Genomic DNA, 23,674 nt, shown 5'->3' on the forward strand with positions numbered 1-23,674 from the left:
TTTGAAAAACAAGAGTTTCTTAAGAATTAACGGCTATTTAATCTTAACCGTTTAATGAATGCCACGTGTCTCATATCAGCATATATGCCTTCTTCTTCTCAACTCATTGCTACCATTCAAAATTTTCAGTTTTTTTTTTCTATGGGAAAGACACCTAAATATTTTTATTAATTTTACATTATTACTTACAAATCAAAATAAACAATAAACACTGCTTTTTTTGTCAAGAAATAAACGTCTCTGTTTTTAAGAAAAAAATCTTTAAAACGAGGTATGAATTTTGAACTTCGTCTTCTTTAACCAAACGACAAAATTGACTTTTTAATATTAATCTCATGATAATAATATTTTTTGGTAAAGAATCACATAATCTCAGATCTAGAAGTGTATTTTTTATAGGAATAGAATATATATACACCTTTACATAATAATGGCACTGATTTACTGCCTCTTAAGTACTTTGTACTTCTGTGACTACATACATTCATATCATTGGATTTTCTGTCTAGAGTTATATAACCACAATAACTTCTTCTTTTCTACATTTGTATTCACATTAAATAACATGATATCCTTTTGGTTTCAAGTTTGAAACTAGATTTTGATCCGCGCTTAGAAAACGCGGGTTTGTTTTTTTATTTATTGATCAAAAGCTGATTTACAAATTGCCATTATTTTTGTTTCAAACCATAACAATTGAGTTTTTGGAAAATTTCATGTTTACCACTTTCATAGTACCACTTTTCATCCTTACCACCATTAAAAGAACATTTTCAAAAATACTTTTTTCATTAAGTGACAAAAGACTCTTATACTCTTGTTCTCTATATATATAATAAATCATTATTTAAATAAATAATAAATAATAAATAAATAAATAATAAAATTAGTTTTTTTTTTATGTTTTCGAATTATATTTTTTCAAATTCTAACATTTTTATAACTTTTTTTTGATTTTTTTTTGAAATTTTATTTTATTTTTTTCAAAATTTCTTATTAAAAATCGAAAATTGTGTTTGAAACTATTTTTAAAAAGTTTTTTTATATTTTTTAAGTATATATTTATATTAGAATCCTAAGTTTCACATTCCAAAAACCCTACCCCACCCCTCAACTCTAAACCCTAAGTCTAGATTAGTTAACCTTAGGGGTATAAGTGTCTTTTACCATTCATTAAAAGTGAGGGTAAAAGTGATTAGTGTAGACATGAAATGTGGTACTATGAATGTGGTATTTGTGGCAATTTCCCTTGAGTTTTTAGGTTTTTATCATTTGTTCGTTTTTTCTCTTCAAAATATGGTATTTGTTTGAGATATGGCAGTTGTTCTATAATGATGTTTTGAGTTTTAAGAGTTGTTTTCATATCCGACCTAGATTCGTGGTTGAACCTATAGACCCGATACATTGTACATAATTCGGTTCAAATTTAGTAGAAAATTCGTTAATTAAAAATTCGATAGAACCTGGTAAAAACTCAAAAACTCACTATTAACCCGCGATCTAATACCATTGATTCGATAAAAATACAAAATATCTTATAGTATTTTTAAAAAATTGATTAAGTTACTCATATATTTTTTTAATATAACATAAATTTGTGATTCTTTAGAATATTATGAAATTTTATTATGTTATCCAAATAAAAAATGATAATATAAAAAAATATTATTGATATGAAAATATTAGTTTATTTTTGTTATTAATAACCTATTATAAGTTTGTATTTTTATTTTAGATTTAAAAATTGATTTCAAGATAATTTTTAAAATATCTTAAACACTCGTAATAGTCATATCAATATTATGTACAATATGACATTATACATGGAAAATGATATTCACATATGTATATGATATATGGTGTAGGATATAGGGTTTTGGTTTGTATTGAAAATCGACATAATATTCAAATTATCTATTTTGAATATTGATACATAGAATTATGAAAATAATAGTGTTTGCTAATTTATTTATTGTTCATAATATATTTATACTTATAATATTTATATTAAATTTAAAGTTAGCATATCGTTTATATATATATATATATATATATGCTCATTATTTATAAATCCATTTAGGTGTATCCGTAGATTTAAATTACATTAATGAATTTTATTAATTCTTTATAAAAATAAAAGTATTTTTGAGAAAACTGTAATTTTCATTAAAGGTATAATTTGAAAATATCATCTTTTAATAGTATTGATTGTGCCATAACTTCTTCTTTATTGGCATCTAAAATAGCATGTTATCTCCACAGGGTGCTTCGTGTATATATTAGGCATGTGCTTTCGGGTCTTGGGCCGGTTCCTTTCAGGTCCGGGTCTTTTGGGTCCTAAATATTTAGACCCAATAGGTTTTTAGAATTTTTTGGGTCGGGTTCGGGTCGGTTCTTCTCGGATCCGGGTCGGTTCGGGTCTATAATTAAAATACCCATAAATACCCGTAATTTTTCGGGTCCGGGTCGGGTATTTAGGATCTGAAAAGAACATGACTTACCCAACGCCATCAAATTTAGTCGATATTTGTCATATATATCTAAAATTTAACAAAATAATTTAAATGAAACTATTAATAATTAAAATAAAACATTTTTAAACTCTAAATTTTAGATTTTAAAGGTTCATATTACTTAAAAAATGTTACAAAATAATAACAAATGTTGTTAACAAAAGATATTTCAACTAAATCATAAAATAAAATATATAAAATAGAACACAGAAAAATCATAGTTTTAGATATACATGTTTTTAAGTCGGACACAAATCGGTTCTTATCGGGTCGGGTCTATTTGGGTCGGTTCTTTTCGGGTCCGGGTCTATTCGGATCGGTTCCTTTCGGATAAAAGAAATTTAGACTCAAAAGGTACTTGTAAATTTCGGTTCGGTTCCGGATCGAATATTTTTTTGTCGGTTCCGGTTCAGGTTTTCAGGTCCAGGTTAAAATTTTCATGCCTAGTATATATGATCATAGCTTAGGACTTAGGAGCTTCCTCGATATGGTGCAGTTTCTTTGTTTCATATCATCTTTTTCTTACGCTTATCTTCTTGTACAGCTTTCGGTTTCTCGTGTTATTCATGTAGCTCTAAAGATATCTCTTTAGGACCAATCTATATGATAACACCCATTTCTCCATATATTAGATGCACCACCATCCAACATATTCCCATTTTATAAGCTTCTAATGGTATTATAAGAGTTATTCCGGGTCTCGAGGCATTTGTATAGATAGCATTAGTCAAATTTTCCAAGTAACATGCAACACCCCTTCCTCTCGTAAACTTCTAATCAGCTTAGCGACCCTGTTAGGACTAATCAGCTTAGCGACCCTGTTACAACCGAGTTGGGGTATTTTTATAGTGATTCGGCCCATTCGGAACTAGTATCATGCACCACCAACCACTCTTTTCTTATAAGTGAGCCCATATATTTCAATAGCGATTAAGAACTAGTGTCATGCAATACCGCCACTTTTTCATATTTCCAAATTGACTTATTATTATGCACCACGAGCCACTCTTTCCCTATCTGACATTTCCCTAGCTTATATAACCGTGTGGAAGCATTTGTATAGTAATTCTACTCTTCTAGACACAGCAGAAGCCACTTTGCCTCCGCCCCCCCCCCCCCCCCCCCCCCCCCCCCCCCCCCCCGCAAGTTCACAAATGTTTTGAGGCATTTGTATGGTGATTCGATTCTCGTAATGCATCACCAACTCTTGTTTTCCCATTCCTAAGCTTATAACTAAACCAAGGAATTTTTGACTTTATTGTATAGTGTTTCTGGACTAGACATCATTTATCACAGCTACAGTTTTCCTATTAAGCTTACAACCGAGCTAAACCATTTTTATAGTGTTTACTGTATAATTCACTGGAACTAGAAATCATGCACCACCAGGAACTCGTTTCCCATTTATAAGCTTATAACCGAGCAGAATCACTTGTCTAAGGATTCCAGACTAGTAGGTATCATGCATCACCAGCTTCTATTTTTCCTGTTGATAAGCTTACAATCGAGCCAACACATTTATTTAGCAATTTAAGATTTAATGTCTTAATGTCATGCACCAAACACCACACCTTTTCTATTTATAAGTTTTAATCGAGTCAAGACAGTTGTATCGAGTAGTATTTGATGACTAGAATCATGTACCACCAGCCACTATTGTTCTACTATTTCTTAATATCATGCACCACCAGCCACCCTATTATAAGTTTATATAACAGAGTCCACACATTTGTAAAAGGACTCAGACTTAATTAGCATCATGCATCACCAGTTACGTTCACCACTCACCAGCTCCTCTTTTCCTATGTGTAAGCTTGTATAAATTAATTGGTAAGAAAACGCATCAGATTTTAGATCTTGATTTCTAAAATCTCGTTCTTACCTTCCATGCATGTTACGTACCTTTTCTGATAGCAAGTCTCAACTAAAAAGTTTATCTATTCAATTGGATAACTAATATCCTAAAACTTATAAGCTATAAAAGACTTTTCTATAAAATAACAAGAAAAGAAAAGTTACAAGTAAACTGGAAGATTTTTGCACACGCTAAAGAAAAGTAAAATGTAAGCAATCATATAAAATCATGAAATCAAAGTCTAGTCTAGTCACCATCTGAATAGAAACAGGGGGGTACCAAAAGATTTGAGTGCACAACTTCGTACTCTTTTGATTTTTTCAATTGCATTGACAAATTTTCAAATTCCAAAAAAAAGAAAGGGTGAGAAGATAAGGTGTAATCCCGTTTTTTGTCGTGTTGATCCACTAAAACGCATTTTCATTCGTTGGGTAACACCATAAAGTAACTAAGTAAGGGTAAGATTGCTACGTGGCAACTTACTAGTGGAATTCAGTTTCCCTCGTATGCGATCTGAGTATTAGTATCAGTATTAGTCATAATTGTCAACTTTTAATTTTTCTATTTTTTCTTTTAAAGTGTTGTTCTGTAGTGTACATCAGGCCTGAGACTTTTATCCGAAATCCGGATTCGATCCGAGATCCGATTCGGATTTGATCCGAGATCCGATCCGGTTTCGATCCGAGATCCGATCCGGTTTCGATCCGAGATCCGATCCGGATTCGATCCGAAAATCCGGATATCCGGAGATGCCGAATCCGGATTCGGATAGTAAAATGTTGGATCCGTCAAAGCTGAATCTGGATCCGGATATCTTGATTTTTTAGTCCGGATATCCGGATCCGTAAATTTTATTAATAATTATTTTAAAAATAGTAATATCTATATATAAAAACTAATTTTATGTAATAAGTTTTCATTTTTATAATAGTATATATATAAATTTTATGTAAATTTTGTAATCTCATGCATATAAATAATTGAAAACATTATATATATTTTTATTTTTAAATTATTGTTAATATTTTATATATATTAATATTATTTTTTATTTATTTTAAAGATCCAAATCCGGATCTGGATATCCGCCAGATATTATAATTTTTAGAAAGATATCCGACACCCGGATATCCACGAAGTCCGGATCCGGATAAAGATAATAAAATTATGGATTCGCCGAATAAGGATCCAGATATCTTAAAATTGTCCGGATAAATCCCAGGCCTAGTGTACATTATACCGAAAGGCAATAAGTTTACCATCCTAACAAATTTTTAGAATGTTGTTTGTGCTATATATACTTTTGATAGAAAGAGATGCTTATATTAGAAATTGGGTTGTAAAATAAGGCTGCTATTTTTTGGAATTCTCCACTACAACCGATTGTCAATATCAGGATGGACTATGAACAAACTTGGCAGAAACTATGATCCCTCCGTGAAGAATATAAAACTTATCACACACAGCCCTACAAAATTACATGCATATGATAATGTTGGCTAGTATTCTACCTTTTCGAGGCCTGTAGCTCTTTTGTCGTCACCAAACGAAGAATTGTATTTCTTTGATTTTCTTACGACACGAAGACTTTTCTTTGGTAAGATGATTTATATATACAACTTTTATCTGATAAGAGAGGGACTATGATATTTTTTACCAGTAACCAGACAAGCTATATGAGTACATTTTGTTTCGATAATGTGAATTTAATTTGTTAAACGGAATAGATTAGAGATGTTGTTTGTCTTCTAGTTGTTGCAATTTTCTGAGAGAATATATAATATTGGAGTAGTTTAACCTAGCTATAATAATATCAACCGAAGTAACACTAGCAACTTGTTCATTCTAAATGGACCCAGGCGTTAATTAGGTCCCCAATCAAAACTTGGATCGATTCAGCATCAAAGTACCGTGTTAATAATCGCCACATGCTATCAAACATAGACTCCCCACCGTACCTACTCAATAATTTCATTTGCTTAGCTTTTTTTTTCTTGAATTTTCAACCAGTGAATTTAGATCCATGCTTATCAATACTAATAATGTATATTTTATTTATTCAAGTATAAAATCGAATCGGATAAGGCTAATCTTTCCCCGTTGAGCTCCATTATTCAACCTGATTTTTTCTTATCATAAAACATTATTGGAGGAAAAGGTTGCCAAGTTTGAAAAAAAAAGTTTAAAAGACAAATCCCAGGCCGACCGATCCAAACATCATATAACCTTGGAATAAGGAAAATTATTACGTAGAAACCTCAGCCTACATTATCCGACATGTGTCTGACCCATGCTTCCTCTTTTGATAAGATATAAGACCAAACATATGTGATGAAATGTATCATGTTACTTTACTCTATATACATAAACTGAGATGGTAAGATCCAAAATGAAAATATTTACGTGTTTGGAAACAAACAAAATTTAGATTCAGTTATATAGTTTTTTTCTTCTTTTTTACATCTCAGGAATAAATCTGTAAAATAACTAAATTATATAAATTAAGACTAAAATGTATTAAAATGATCACGAGAACAAGTAGGAGTAGGGAGAGGGAGGATAAAGTATTCACTGAAATAAAATTTGTTGAACTAATGACCATACTGGCTTTTTGCAAGATTGACTCAAAACTCAAAGTCAAACATAAAATTAACCCATAATTTTTTTGGATTTTTCTTTTGTCCTATTCACCCCACAAGTTCATGATATTCACGAAAATGCCATCAAATTTTTTTTATTTTTTTTTTCCGAAAATGACATTTTTACTCTCTCACCCTCATCATCTTCAAGTAATTACAAGATTGTCATGGTCATCAATACCCCAACCACCATGAACAACCAATTTGAAGCTCTTAATGCACCTAAAATCGATTTACACTCTCTTTTTTCACTTGTTATGAACTAAAAACAACATTTCTTTCACTTTGCCTCCATATTCATCCAAAAAACTCAAGCTTTTGATTCAAATTTTTTTTATGGTTTATAGAGCCATTCAAGCATACTATTCTTGGTGGGTTACTTTCGTTTGAGATTTTGGGTGGTTGGAGAAGACCATGTGTGCTAAGGAAGTCATCTCACTAGTTTAAGGTATGAAATTAAAATTTTTTCCAGATCTGTTTGTGTAGAAGACTTACCCGTAAGTAGTCTGGTTGTAGAAGACTTACGGGTAAGTCTTTTGGTCAAACGAACGACTTACTTTTAAGTCGTCATCTTTGTTTGTTAAAAAAAAATCTAGAGAATACCCTAGACGACTTACTGATAAGTCGTCTAGGATAAATGGGTTAGTTTTGCATTTGACCGAATTGTGTCAGATATTTGACTTTTCCTGGACGACTTACGAGTAAGTTATCTCCGGGAAAACAAAAATTTCAATATTTTATTAAATCTGGACGACTTATCTGTAAGTCGTCCCAGGTTACTTTTGCAATTGGAAAATAAAACTTAAATATTTAACTTTTCCAAGACGACTTACGCGGAAGTCGTCAAGTAAGACGACTTACTTGCAAGTCGTCCAGGATAAGCAAAGTCGTCCAAATTTATTTCCTAGATTATGGTCAAACCTTGCTTATCTGGGACGACTTTCTTGTACGTCGTCTGCCTGGACGACTTTCAAGTAAGTCGTCTGGGTAAAGTTCAATATATAAGTTTCTTTTCGAATTGCAAACTAACCTGAGAAGACTTACAAATAAGTCGTCTAGCTTTAATAAAATATTAAAATTTTTGTTTTCCCTGAGACGACTAACTGGTAAGTCGTCTAGGAAAAGTCAAATATCTGATACAATTCGGTCAAATGCAAAACTAACCCATTTATCCTAGACGACTCTAGGTTTTTTTTTTTAACAAACAAAGCTGGACGACTTACTTGTAAGTCGTCCTATTTAAAATTAAATTGCAAAAATGACCTGTTTGGATGACTAAATGGTAAGTCTTCCAGACGACTTACTGGTATGTCGTCTGCGTCAATGTTTAGTAAACTTTCATTTTCTCTATGTTTACTAATGTGTTTTGTTTTGAATTTTTGTAGATGATGCGTCAGTTACATGCAGTGCATGGAGAATGGTTGTTGAATGATTGCCGTTGGGATTTTGTGGTTGATAAAGTCAAAGGAGCGAGAATCATTTTTTTGGGGGAAGGTTCGACACATGCTGAACTTCTTGCAATAGCTCAAGAAGATTATAACCTGGACATGAGCACATAATCTGTGGAGATAACCTACTCATTACTAGCAGAAATGATGTAGGCTCCAGACACCCCTCCTATTCATGTTACAAGTGATATACAAGTTCAAAACTTGCTCGAGATAACCAAAACGCATGGAGTACGGCTTTGTGTATCAAGCCGTAGCAAGGTGGAAATGGTTTCAGAGTTCAGGGAAGATGATGAAGCTGATGAAGCTGATGAATGTTTTGAAGATGATGATGATGATTTGGTTGAAGATGAAAATCATGATGGGGAGGAGGACGATGGGGAGGAGGATGCTGGTATCTCTATTATTGTTGAAGCGGACGAGAATGCTGAGGATTACAGTGTTTATGGAAAGGTTGAAGATGAGGATGAGGAAGATGATGATATGTGTTTTGAAGATATCGAAAAGATTGAAGGAGGAAGATCGAATGGTAACAGTATCTTTGTCAACCAGAGTTTTGTTAGCAAGGATGCACTGCTTTCAGAGCTGCGGTTGACAGCAGTGAGGTTTAAGTTCTCCTTCAGAATATACAAGTCAACGAAAACTCTCCTTGTGACAACATGTCCGGTTAGTGGTTGTCAATGGAAGGTCAGAGCGAGGGTGAAACATGGGACAAACACGTTTTGGGTAACAAAGTATGTGGAAAAATATACATGCTCAGCGGGAGACCGACTCGCTCAGCGGAGACACTGTACTCCGAAGTATGTTGGTAGGCTTTTCATTGATCGTGTTGGAATCATTGATGGGTTGAATCCGCAGCATATCACTGATGCAATGAAGAACATGTTTGGCATGACGCTTGATTACACCACTTCATACAGAGCACTTTTATATGCACAAACATTGGTGAGAGGATCAGCAGAAGATGGGTATTCGCGTCTGCCATCATATCTCGAGCAAATCTCCTTAGCAAATCCCGATTCTATCACGGCTATAGAACTTGATTCTATCAATAGATTTAAGTATCTATTTCTCTCTTTTGGAGCTTCTATCAAAGGTTTTAAGTATCAGAGAAGGATCATTGTGGTGGATGGGACTCACCTAAGTGGGAAATATGGAGGTGTTATGTTAGTTGCAGCCGCACAAGATGGGAATTTTCAGATATTTCCATTGGCTTTTGGGATCGTAGATGCTGAAGATGAGCCTTCTTTGGAATGGTTTTTCACAAAATTGGCTAGTTGTGTATCTGATGAGCAGCCTATGGTGATAGTCTCTGACTGGCACGCGGCCATTAAAAGTGCGTGTGATAAGGTGTTTCCTTGGGCAACCCGAGGAATATGTTATTATCACCTTCAAGATAACATTGTCAAAAAGTTTAAAGGGAAACATCTTTTGTACTTGGTGAAAGGTGCTGCTTATGCTCATACGGTTTCAGATTTTGACCGGTACATGGCTGAGATACGGAGTGTAAACCCGGACCTTGCAACGTATTTGGAGAATGCCGACATCAGCCTTTGGTCAAGGGTTTATTGTCAGGGAGACACGTACAACATAAAGACAAGCAACATCGCTGAATCTATTAATTCTGCTCTGAAGCAAGCTAGAGGATTTCCGGTTCAGTTCATGTTGGAGTTCATAAGGGAGAAGCCAGGAAAGTGGTTTTGGAAAAGGAGAGAAGATGCTTTGAGTCTCCCAACTCAACATAGTCGAGGTGTTGAATACTTGCTTGCTGTTCGATCGGAGATAGCGGATACGATGACGGTACAACCAATTGATGGATGGCTATTCTTTGTGAAAGGTGGTAAAATGGACTGTGTGGTTGATTTGGAACATGGAAAGTGTGATTGTGGTGTCTATGCAGTGGAGAAAATACCTTGCTCTCATGCTATAGCTGCTGGAACATCTGTTGGTTTGCATATCTCCACACTTGTATGTCCAGTGTACTCAAAGGATTTTCTGTTTGCAGGATACTCAGAGAATATATATCCGTGTGTTGGACAACAAGTTGAGGAACACACATGCTTTCCTCCAGAAGTAAAACGTGGTCCGGGAAGACAAAAAAAATCAAGATGGCAATCTTGGTTGGAGCTATCCAGGATGAGAGGACGCAAACCCCGGAAGCAGCACATGGTTTATAGATGCTCAAAATGCAAGAAAACTGGCCATACGAAACCACAATGTAAGTCGTCCAGTGATTAGTCTTCCAGACGACTTTCTATTAAATCGTCCATAAGGTCGTCCAGTTAGTCGTCCAGAGTTTTTTCTTCCAGAAGACCTTCAAGCTAGTCGTCCAGTGATTAGTCTTCCAGAAGACCTTCAATTAAGTCGTCCAGAAGGTCGTCCAGTTAGTCGTCCAGGGTTTTTTCTTCCAGAAGACCTTCAAATTAGTCGTCCAGTGATTAGTCTTCCAGAAGACCTTCAATTAAGTCGTCCAGAAGGTCGTCCAGTTAGTCGTCCAGGGTTTTTTCTTCCAGAAGACCTTCAAGTTAGTCGTCCAGTGTTCAGTGTATGTACTAAAAATTTGTGTTATGAACTTATCTGTGTCAACTTCTTTGTCAAATTGCACTACCAAACAAATTTGAGATGGTCTTGCCCTTTATATTATCCGAAATATAGTTACAAAAGGTCACTGCTCAGAAGACTTTCCAGACGACTTAATTATAAGTCGTCCAACATTCCAGACGACTTAACTGTAAGTATTCTGCGCAAAATATAGTTACAAAATAGGGATCAAGTTAAAATACAAAATATGGATCAAGTTCAAATACACACATCAGCCTAATCTATCATACAAAATAATCTAAAGTGGCATGTTTATCACACGTCATACGTACCCATGATGTCATCCATGTACTTGTTTTCAAACTCATGCACGTCAGGAAGCTCTTGAAATATATCCACCACCATCTTATCCCTCATACTCTTCCTGTTGGGCTTCGCAAAGTCTTTTTTACTAAACTCTATCCCAAGAGCATGACATTCAATGTACTTTAGAGTGTACACGCCACAATCACCAGCTCGGGCCGGAGGTATATTGGTCGGTCTCTCATATGTGAATGGCTCCAGGCTGTATTGGGCACGTACTTCGTCTGAGGAAGCGCACTCAACAAGCAGATAAGGGACCATGTAGAGAAAAGGCTCCATTACCACATCGAGTTCTTCTGGGGAGATACCGGAACAAATGCTGTCAAAGACGACTATGTGCCTCTTAGGGATCGATATCCACATAGCAATCCAATGACTGTCAGCGAAGTTTACTGGCGCATAGATATCATCAATATATGTCCCCTAAACCTTGTTTGATTGGCAAAATGATGATATAGTGCCTGCATAATAATTCCACACCCCACCAGGGAGTCTTCTTCCTAAACCGTTGTGATCGAGCTTCGAGTCCTTAAAATCCTTGAAGTTGAATATCCATTGCTGAACAAAGAGATAATCAAGGAAGCAAATTCTCTCGCTCCTGAAATGTTGTGGGTTAGCGTCGTACCTCTTCCTCAGCACATTAATCCAAGCATCAATATGCTGCATATAAAATAGAGTACAAGTCAGAAGATATCAGACGACTTAGTGGTAAGTCTTCTACATAGACGACTTACCAGACGACTTACAAGTAAGTCGTAGACGAATTAAGTCGTCTGATAAGTCGTCTACGTAGAAGACTTACCAGACGACTTACAAGTAAGTCGTCTACGTCATAGCAGAAGACTTACACAGTCCTCCAGCCACTCTAGGGAGGTTCGGAGGATTTGATACCACCAAGTTGTACTTTTACGTGGTTTTTTATCGAGAGTTGTTCTATAATGACTACAAACACAAAATGTTGAAAAGCAATCAGGTTTTATGGGAAAAGCAAGCTATTATGTGAAAAGCAAGCTATTATGAGAAAAGCAAACACTTACGAACAAGATTTCAACCAATCAGCGAGCTCCTTCAACTTCGTCTTGTCAATTGGTGCAAAAGGATTATAGCCTGGATAAAGCTTTCTGTTTGAAATGATCACTCTGGCCGTGTTGTTTGCAGTATAAGGAGATTTCTGTGAGGCAGCAAGTTTCCTTGTTCGATCACTCTTTGCACGGCAAAGTGCAAAAGCTGCATCCCTCTTTTCTAGATATCTAGCATCCTCCTTCTGTAAATCTGAAACAGTGGATTGATTTTTGTCCAATAGAACAAGGCTCGGTTCTGGAGCTTTATCTTCCGAGGAACTAGCATCAGCGGACACAGCTGCGGGCACATCTGCGGGCACATCTGCGGGCACATCTGGACCTTTATCCTCTGCCAAGCTCTTCCTTCCCGCGTTTGTCCCATTGACACTTTCACTCTGCAATATACAAGATGGATTTATACAATAATAACCAAAGATCCATTTCAAAAAATAATAACCAATGAGTGTCTTCAAACATGAAACAAAATACATATATAAAATCCATACACTATAAACAAAGCACACATGTTCTGACATACAAGAAACAAAGCAAATGCAACTTTTCAATTCTTATTCTTAAGACTTTGTCTAGTCAATCTCTTGTTGTGAGAGGATTCGTTACTAACCCCGGGTTCGAGCATCGGTTTAGGTGGAGAGGTAGTGTTTTGAGATGATGTCCCTTTCCGTTTTGTGGTGATACCAACCTTCTTCTCCACAGCTTCCACCCTTTCCGACAGATACTTGATCTCCTTAAGGCACGTCCCAAATCCTTTCCTCATGGCATCAGCTATGTCCTTGAACATGGTTTTAATATCCTCTTGGTCAACCCACCAACATTCGTAGCCATCTCTTCACTAGCCTCTGCAGCTGCCTCTTCACTAGCCTCTGCAGCTGCCTCTTCACTAGCTTCAGCAGGTGCCTCTTTACAAGCTTTCTTCTGAGGTCTTGGACTGTCTTTCTTCACTACCTTTTTCTTCGCTGGACTCACAACTGCCGGCTTTGTATTGACCCAAGTACCGGTGACTTCCCAGCAATCCATGGTCCAGTTCCACGGTTTCTTCACAAACATGAGTTTAATTATGTTCTCTGCGAGCGTATCCTCAACATCAAACTCCCATTTTGGAAACATTTCAGCAGTGTCCTTTTCAACGAAGTTGATCACCCTAGTCTGCAGTAAATAGAAGATATGAATTTAGATATTTGACGGATTAAGAAAGATGGAAAGAAAAGACTTCACAGACGACTTATAATTAAGTCGTCTGGAAAGTCTTCCAGCTGGATGACTTAGTAGAAGCCTTATAATTAAGTCGTCTGGGAAGACTATCCAAACTACTTAATTATAAGTCTTCTACTAAGTCATCCAGCTGGAAGACTTTCCAGACGACTTAATTATAAGTCTTCTACTAAGTCGTCTAATTGGAAGACTTATCAGACGACTTAATTATAAGTTTTCTACGAAGTCGTCCAGATTGAAGTAAATAACTGACTGAGGATAGCCTCTTTAAACTGTCTGCGTCCTTTGCGATCCTTGTAAGCCAGTATCGGTGGAGACGGATTGTTTGGGAGAAGATTACCAAAAGTAGCACCCAATTCCCGAAGAACTGTGTACACCCAGACCTGGAGAGCTTGCGCAAACCCATTAATAGTGTAACAACCCGATATATCTCTGCCCTTCACAGAGTCCATCGGCACCTTAAACGCGACTCTCCCCCATGGATAATTCTCAAACCGTTCTAGCTCCATCACTAGCCTTCCCAGACTAACCCGTGTAGGGGTTGAATACTTTATCCCTTCAATGTATCCAGTGAAGATGGCAAGGTACGCGAGCCGCTTGCGATCATCCCGAGACCACCCTTCGCATCTCTCAAGTGCTGCTATTATCTCCTGAGTAGATGGCCCAGCTTCGACATGAACTCCCAGCATCTCCCAAAAAGAAGTCAACTCCTTTGTAACAGCAGAGTGAGGTCTCTCAAGGTCCTCGATGTACTCACAGTTTAGACCAGTGAGGTTTTCAAACTCTAACAGTGAAAACCTCACAGGTTCTGGACCAACGAGACTCCACAGCTCATACTTCTTCTTTATGTCCAGCTGGAAACCGAGCATGTAGTGAACCAGCCTTGAAGCCCAATCAAATCCCAGCTCTTGGAACTTGATGAAAACTTCCAACTTCGACTCATTCAGCTCTTCATATACGTCATCATGAAGAGCTTTCTTTAAAGCAGCATGCAACGTCCAACAAGTATGATACGAAATGCTATGCACTGCGGGGGGCTCTTCCCCTAATGTATATATCCTACGGGGGAGTTCTGGCATCTCCATTTTTTTTGCCTGCAAAACAATCAAAGACAACCATCTCAAACAATCAAAGACTTATAATTAAGTCGTCTGGCAAGTTTTCCAGCTGAAAGACTTATAATTAAGTCGTCTGGAAAGTTTTCCAGCTTCCAAGACTTCCAGTTTTATGTTCACCTTTTCCTCAATCAATCACTCGACAGTAAGAGATATAACTTACCGGCGGCGGAGTTCAACGAGATGCCTCTGAGAGAATGCGCGCTAGGGTTTCCTCTCGGATCTTAAATAGAGGAAGCGGCTGTGAGAACGGTGGTGAGAACGACGGTGATAACGGCGGAGAGATAACCGGCGGTGAGAACGATGAGAATGATGGATTAGAGAGAATCGACGGAAATCGCCTTCGAAATCGCCTTTGAGAGAAACGACTTTAGGGTTTTCTGATTTTCGATAAACAGTGAAAAAAAAACACCTTATATATGGCCGGTAAATAATCCGGTTAGGTTTAAAAGTACATTGTAAAATTAAATATTTGGTCCGGTTTGGACGACTTACTAATAAGTCGTCTGTTGAATACTGTACATCAGACGACTTACTAGTAAGTCGTCCCAGACCCTAAATTTAACCCCTAAACTAAATTGACTAAATTAACTAACTAACCACGTTATAAACCCGTAGTTATACTTAAATAGTGTTTACTATACACAGAAATAAAAATACTTAGGTAAATTTTAAAGTTTTCAAAAAAACATTTATGCATTCCAAAATCTAACCCTAAGAACACATACAATACTACAAAATATGTTGGCAAAACCTAAACCAAAGAATATCATGACTCACTACTTTCACTCATCTATGTTGAAAACAATCAACTTTTGTTATATCTTAATTTATATCTCTTAAAACATATGTTAATTACATGATTTCAATTTTTCAATTATCAAAATATCTTTTACAAAAATTTTAAATTATTTCTAAGTAAAACTAGTCCAGACGACTTACGGGGGTTAGAAACGTAAAAAAAAATTGGTTTTTTTGTTTGTTCACAAGGGGTTGGTTGTGATTTCAATAGTCTTTTAAATTGCTTTTGCATTTGATTCAAGTTTGGGTTAATCTTTATGTTTGAAATCAAGTTGTGAGTCATATTTGGCAATTTTCTCTACTTATTATGAGTAGTTATCGTTGATTTCTCTTAAAAGAGTTTATGTATCAGGTCACATATATAGTCCTATTTCAGAAAACAATTCATCTTTTATTCTTTTTTTTTTTCCCAAATTGTTTTTATTGATAGATGGGCCAAGCCCAGGGCCGAAGCCCAAACAGCACGAGATTTAAACAAAAGCCCACGATACTACGGGCCACAAAGCATAAACACACAATGGGCCAAAGCCCAAGTAATACAAGACTGCCACACGGTCCAAACAACTAGAAACCGAGCTGTTCGCCCTAGGCGCACCGCATGGAGACGCCACTACCGCCGGAGCTCCGAACCTGCAGAGCCTCCGCACGTACACAAACGTTCATCGCCGTACTGTCTTCACGCCGGAGGGTTCATCAGATAACCGAGATCGCCTCCGACTTTGGACCACCAGAAACGCTGGACAGTCGAGCCGAGAACCGCACAAACTTCTTCTAAAAACTTCATCGCCGTCGCCGGAGAGCTTAAACTGATATCTCATCCTCGGCGACCCACGAATCCCTCACAGATTACAAGAACCAACCGCCTCTACAAACCTCGATCTAATCGCCACACCCAAAACAAAGGGTCTCACACCGGTATCAAGGAGCTATGTGAGCCTCCTCTCACTGTAATCCAAAAGCCGGCGAAGAGAGTTAAAGTAACCTCACCTTCCCGGAAGCAAGAGTGGCGACGGTGGATCTCTGAAAGCCTCCACCCCCCACAAGAGAACCGACGTCAACGGAGCTAAAAAAGCCTCCATCGCCCGGAAATAAAATCACCAGAACGCGCATCAACAGCTCCGTCACCTCCGAGCTCCACCATACGGACGCGTCTTGACTCCAAAGCCGCACCACCACTTACGATAAGTGACAGCAACAGAGCTTCGACAAGGCGAACGATTGTGGATCGAGACGAACACGAGGAGAAGAAGACGTATCAGATCCATTAATTCAACGGCGAAAGATGCATCAACCGCCTCTGGAGACTCACCAGCCGGAGCGGTACCGTCCGATGACCTCGACTGTACCGGAGATCGAGGAAGTTATCGACTCCGAGAGAACGACTCTTCTCAACGGTTTGTCTTCGCTCGAACCGGTACGTCGCCGAGTGTCCGGGAAGTCTCCGGCGATCGGAGGATCTCGTCGGATTTGCCGGCAGCCGTCGTTCGGCCGCGACGTCGGACACGCAAAGTCAAGCTGTCTCCCCCGCGCCCCGCCCCCCCCCCCCCCCCCCCCCCCGTCTTGATTGAAAAGGTCTCTCGAACAATTCATCTTTTATTCAAGGTTTGTTTATGAGATTTGGTGATTTGTTTTTCTCATAATAATTTGAGTATTTTTCTCCTCTCGGGCAATACTTGTCAGGATCAAAATTATTGTTCATCACCAACTGATATTTTTTTTGTGGGTTGGAGCCAAAAACGGAAAAAGAAATATCTAGGTGGGGGCGGGGGGCCATTGGAGACAACCAAGACGTGGGGGCATTATTGTTATCCCCAAAGGAAAAGTAAACACATTGGCTCGATTTTACTGTACCGATAAATTGATCTCAAAAGGATAGAAGTACCCCTTCATTTGGGGGCGTCACTACTGTGCATAGCACACGCTGTTCACTCTATATAACACACAGGATCTCATCTCACCACTCTCACTAAACGAAAACCTCAACAGTTATATTTGGGGATCATCAGGGCTTCTTCTTCACCATGGATCCTTACAAGGTATATCCCCATGTTCTTCTTGACTACTTTTTCTGTGTGTGCGTGTGTCTCTGTCTTTAATCAATCATTTATTTCTTCTTTTTTTGGGGACGACAAATAATCAATCATATTTCATTATGATGTTTTCACTGTTTTTAATTAAGAGATGAAAGTTGAATCCCATCGATGCTCTTCAATCTTAATGTTAACATGATCCTTAGTTCAAATATTGCTTAAATTCTATGATCATAAGCTATAAGTTGGTGAAGTTGATTTTTTTTGGGCTGGCTATCTTTAAAACGTTTGATCTAAAAAAACAGTGCATGTGAAAAAACGCCGCCTGTGCTTTGTTTTTTTCCTTATAGTAGAAGCTGTTTTGTTGTTTGTGTTTTCTCTTATTAAACACATGTGTTCTAAAAAAGTGTTTAATCAATTATTTAGACGTATGAATTTAGCCAAATCAGAAATATTAATCAGTTGAATGATTTCTCAGGTCAACACACCTGAGAAATCAAAATCTACGCGATTGATTAATCAAAATTTTAATAATCTGATTACATTAGATCGAAACATATAATTAATTAGTTTTAAACATTCGGTCTATAAACACATGTTTCTGACCTATATACAAAAAGTCTCTCAAAAGCAACAAATAATCGAATAATTTTTTTGTTTATGGTGAAATAAATCCATCTAATCACAAAAAAAAAAAAAATTATCTAAAATTGAAAGCCTTCTTTGTCAACCGACGGTATGGATCCAACCCGATAAACCGGGTTTCGTTTTTTCTAATTGAGTTATTAAATTTTATGATTGTGATTGGTAAAAACGCGGTTAGTACTTAGTAGAGAAAGTGATATCTTGTAACTGAAGTTAGGGTTTTGTTTCACGCATGAGTGTTGTTCTCGGATCCATTCGATTGTTGCCATTTCATTTTTCTGATGATGGATCAAACTATGGTGTTTGCAGTATCGTCCTTCGAGCGCATACAACGCTCCGTTCTACACGACAAACGGTGGAGCTCCAGTCTCGAACAACATCTCTTCCCTCACCATCGGAGAAAGAGGTATACATATTGTCTTCTTCTTATTGATATTCTAAAAGAAACAATATATAGTTTTTTTTTTTGGACAACAGAAACAATATATAGCTATGATCTTTTGAATGGTGGAGTGTGATGGGTTTCTTTATAAAATTTTGGTACTCTTGTTCTGGTCAGGTCCTGTTCTTCTTGAGGACTACCATCTGATCGAGAAGGTTGCCAACTTCACCAGAGAGAGAATCCCTGAGAGAGTGGTTCATGCCAGAGGAATCAGTGCTAAGGGTTTCTTCGAGGTCACGCATGACATTTCAAACCTCACTTGTGCTGACTTCCTCAGAGCTCCAGGTGTTCAAACTCCGGTCATCGTCCGTTTCTCCACCGTCGTTCACGAGCGTGCCAGCCCTGAAACCATGAGGGATATTCGTGGCTTCGCCGTTAAGTTTTACACCAGAGAGGTATAACTAGTTTCCATTTTTTATATCCTCTAGTTTTCTTAGAAACAAAGACGGATTTGAAATTTATAAGATGATATATAATAGTTCTTTAATATTTGGAGAGCAATGCGAATGTTTCATCCGGTTTGACTAGAGAACAGACCATGTTTAAAATTAGTACTGATGCATGTCTATCCCTACTACTATTGTAATAATTTCAGGGGAACTTTGATCTTGTTGGCAACAACACTCCTGTCTTCTTCATCCGTGACGGGATTCAGTTCCCGGATGTTGTCCATGCACTGAAGCCGAACCCGAAGACAAACATCCAGGAGTACTGGAGGATACTGGACTACATGTCCCACTTACCAGAGAGTTTACTCACATGGTGCTGGATGTTTGATGACGTTGGTATCCCACAAGATTACAGACACATGGAAGGGTTCGGTGTCCACACCTACACTCTGGTATCCAAATCAGGAAAAGTTCTCTTTGTGAAGTTCCACTGGAAACCAACTTGTGGGATCAAGAATCTCACTGATGAAGAGGCTAAGGTAGTTGGAGGAGCCAACCACAGCCACGCAACTAAAGATCTCCACGATGCTATTGCATCAGGTAACTATCCTGAGTGGAAGCTTTTCATCCAGACGATGGATCCTGCCGATGAGGATAAGTTTGATTTCGACCCGCTTGATGTGACCAAGATTTGGCCTGAGGATATCTTGCCTTTGCAACCAGTTGGTCGCTTGGTTCTGAACAGGACCGTTGACAACTTCTTTAATGAAACTGAGCAGCTTGCTTTCAACCCTGGTCTTGTGGTGCCTGGGATCTACTACTCAGATGATAAGCTGCTTCAGTGTAGGATCTTTGCTTATGGTGACACTCAGAGACATCGTCTTGGACCTAATTATCTCCAGCTGCCTGTGAATGCTCCCAAATGTGCTCACCACAACAATCACCATGAAGGTTTTATGAACTTCATGCATAGAGATGAGGAGGTTAGTCTTAGTACCACCACTTGAGCTACAATTGTTTTTCTTTTTTACTTGAAAATTGGAATTGTTTATTGAGTGTTTGGTTTTGCAGATCAATTACTACCCTTCAAAGTTTGATCCTGTCCGCTGCGCCGAGAAAGTTCCTATACCTAACAAATCCTACACTGGAATCCGAACCAAGGTATTTGATTCAGTCCATGCATGCCTTCATTACATCTTCAAAATCTTATATATATCGAATAGGTCTAATAAAACAAGATTTCATTCCTAATGTTGCAGTGTATCATCAAGAAGGAGAACAACTTCAAGCAGCCTGGAGATAGATACAGATCCTGGGCACCAGACAGGTAAAGAAAAAACTTTCATCTCTCTCTCTCTTACATAAACAAAAGCTTAATTATAATCTTCAAATGATTACAGGCAAGACCGGTTTGTTAAGAGATGGGTTGAGATTCTGTCGGAACCACGTCTAACTCATGAGATTCGCAGCATTTGGATCTCTTACTGGTCTCAGGTAAAAACACAAAAGAAAAAACATAAAATCTCTACTCTCTTTTTTTTTTGGCACCATTTACAGCAAAACTAACATTCTTAGCATCTCTTTCCCAGGCTGATCGATCTTTGGGACAGAAACTGGCAAGCCGTCTCAATGTGAGGCCAAGCATCTAGAGACCAATCTACAGATTTGCTTGTATCTCAAAGGTACAGTCATGATATTCTCATCGATCCATATCGCGTGGTCGTTAAATCCTTCAAAAGATACCATTCTATGTATGGTTGTTTCATGTTTGTATAATAATTATGCTTGTAATCTTATAAACCGATGTTTTACTATCACTGTCTTTGTAATCTCCTTCACAATAAATCAATGTTTCTTGAGTATAAGTTAATTCGACGACTTCAAAAGAGAATCTTGAAATGAAAACAAGACTTATCTATTTATGATTTATTGGTAATTTGGTACAGTATCAATCAGCTAAAGCAAAGACGTGACGATATTATCCACACGTAACTAATTAGCAGGACAGTTAACTGGAGAAAATAATCAATCGGTGATAGATCATTAAAATAAACAGTGACAATGAAACACTTACCAAAGGGTACTGGTTCATGTTTGTAATCTTTCTGTTCACAATATTAACAAATACTAGATTTTAACCCGCACGTTCGTGCGGATAATTTTTCATTTTATAAATATATTTGATATTATTACAAATGATTTAAATATATAAATTTCATTTTATTATTATATAATGTGTAACTCATAATATTAATTTTATATTTCTTATTCGGCATTATTAACATATAGTGATTTGTTTCATACATTTTACTTTGTTATTAATTTTTATTACTTACTAAAATATTTTAGAGTTAGGTCCAATAAAATAATCAAATATATAACCTCCTTTAAAATATGTTTTTTTAATTTATACATTTTGCTATAATACATTTTAAAATTTATTTATACTATAGAAAAGAAATATGTTTAAGATAATTTATATTTACATGTTTTGTTTAAAAAATATACTTTAACATATATTATTTTAGTATTTAACGGGATTTATAAGGAAAAACACTATTTTGTTTAAATAATATAGCCTATTATTTTAGTAGATTTTATACATAGTAGCACATATCACATTATTTTAGTAAATTTTATTGATATATGATATTTTTAGATATTATGATATTGAGTTTTTTTAATTTTTAATTAAGATTTCGAAATAATAGATTGCTTTAATTTTTACAACATATATAGCTTGTTTTTTCGTGTGCATTTTAAGAAGTTATTCTTTATTATCTATGATTTTATCTTTTGTAAAATTTGAAATATATTATTTTGTGTTTGAATATTTATTTTTATTTTATATTTTGTCAAGAAAACTTTAAAAAATTACACGACAATTTTTCAGTTTGGAATACTACATGAATTTTGAATTTGTTTTTGTTACTACATTACTAGCTACATTATCTTATAAAAAATATTTGAATTTTTTGTAATATTTTATATTTTTTTCTCAACATATTTATTTATAATTAAAATAAAAAATATAATTAAATTTTATTTGTCACTAATATTTTAAATGAATTACTAAAATTTAATAGTTTTCTAATAGCATATTTTTTTAAATAGTATATGAACTAAAGGTTATTATATACTATTATATTTTTATATAAACATTTTAAAAAATATATTGTTGAGAGTTTCAAAATAAATAAAAACATTATATATAGTTGTAGATATAAAAGTTTAACATACTTTAATAAATTTATTTTTGTATAAAACATTATATATTTTACGAATTTCAACCCATTTTAATGATGAGTGATAATTTATTTAGATGAATTTTTTATTTTTTTTGTTAATTTACATATTTAATAAAAAAAAATTATATTTAATTCATATATCAATTATATTTTAATATAACACAGAATATAATTTTAGAATTTATAAAAAAATAGTATATAATTTTTATTTCTTGTTTTATAATAAAATTTTAGTTAACATTGATTTATAACAATATTATATTACTAATTATGAAATTAATTAATATGTTATTTTATAAAAATATTTAAATTTTGAAGTAAGATTTTGTTAGATTTTTTCACAACATATTTTTTTATAATTAAAAAAATTCAAATTTATAGTTAGTTTATTATTAATGTAAATAATTAAATATGTCATATTAACTAATTATTTAAGTGGTTCTAATATGACTTGTTAATAGTAGATAAAAATAGGATCATAAATTAATAGATTAGATATACGAATTTGAAATAATTAAAAATACATGTAATTTCTAACATTTTCTGTATTTAAAAAAAAATGCAATTTTGCAAAAGTTATATTCGTAAGTTTGACACTTATGAAACTATGCGATTGAAGTTTATATATGATTGAAGTTTATTTAACGACATAGTGTGTTCATAATGGCAGGTATCTCTAAGTATAACAAAGATTCAATTAAGTTAGAGCAAATTAACATATTGCACGAAAATGAGGTGTAAAAAAAGATCGTATCTAATCTATCTACTCAAAAAAAGAGGAACCAAACACATACATGTTCTTTGTGTGATATTATGTCGACGAAAAACTTATAAATCAACCTAGAGCAAAGTATCATCTATATAGTAAAAGAGGTCCAAATATGAGTTATTGTATTGCTAATATAGTTGTATATATACAATCAGTCTATATTAATAGATTACATAGAGAATTTGTTTGTTATCAAACAAGTAATAAAAGGAGGATATAAGCCTTAGATAGAGTGTCCACGTAGACAAAAAATAATCGGCCAATGAGAAACTATATTTTTGCCATGTCACCTTCTCTATTTGTTTTTACAAAATGATCATTTAACTTTTTACTTAAACAATTATAACCAAAAATAATTTTTTAGTGAAATATATTATTTATATAAATATAATTATATTTTTTATTTACATAATAGTTTGTAAAGGAATATTTAGTGTAAATAATATAATAATTTTATAAAACACTAAAATAAATTGGGTTGGTTTTCAACTTTCACAAATAAAAAGTATTATTTGTAAACTTAGAAATAATATATCAAAAATATTCTTTTTCAGGAGAGAAAATAGAAAAATACATGGGAGA

General features: G+C 35.4%; 1 protein-coding gene across 1 annotated transcript; it reads left to right on the forward strand.

The window, feature by feature from the left end:
- The first annotated feature begins 17,358 nt into the window (after positions 1–17,358).
- On the forward strand, positions 17,359–20,945 carry LOC106431162 (catalase-3). Its single transcript, XM_048766480.1, has 8 exons — positions 17,359–17,605; positions 18,554–18,650; positions 18,804–19,081; positions 19,282–20,058; positions 20,147–20,236; positions 20,335–20,402; positions 20,476–20,569; positions 20,665–20,945. Exons 1-8 carry the CDS (start codon positions 17,591–17,593, stop codon positions 20,722–20,724), a joined length of 1,479 nt encoding a protein of 492 aa, XP_048622437.1. The 5' UTR covers positions 17,359–17,590; the 3' UTR covers positions 20,725–20,945.
- The last annotated feature ends 2,729 nt before the right edge of the window (positions 20,946–23,674 follow it).

The sequence above is a fragment of the Brassica napus genome, chromosome C8 (genome assembly GCF_020379485.1).
Source record: "Brassica napus cultivar Da-Ae chromosome C8, Da-Ae, whole genome shotgun sequence".
NCBI lineage: Eukaryota > Viridiplantae > Streptophyta > Magnoliopsida > Brassicales > Brassicaceae > Brassica > Brassica napus.

What these genes read in the sequence shown, in the direction of transcription:
- LOC106431162 (XM_048766480.1), top strand. An exon ending in ACACTGGAATCCGAACCAAG is followed by an intron (nt 20,237 to 20,334) that starts GTATTTGATTCA and finishes CTAATGTTGCAG; the next exon opens with TGTATCATCAAGAAGGAGAA. An exon ending in GGATCTCTTACTGGTCTCAG is followed by an intron (nt 20,570 to 20,664) that starts GTAAAAACACAA and finishes TCTCTTTCCCAG; the next exon opens with GCTGATCGATCTTTGGGACA.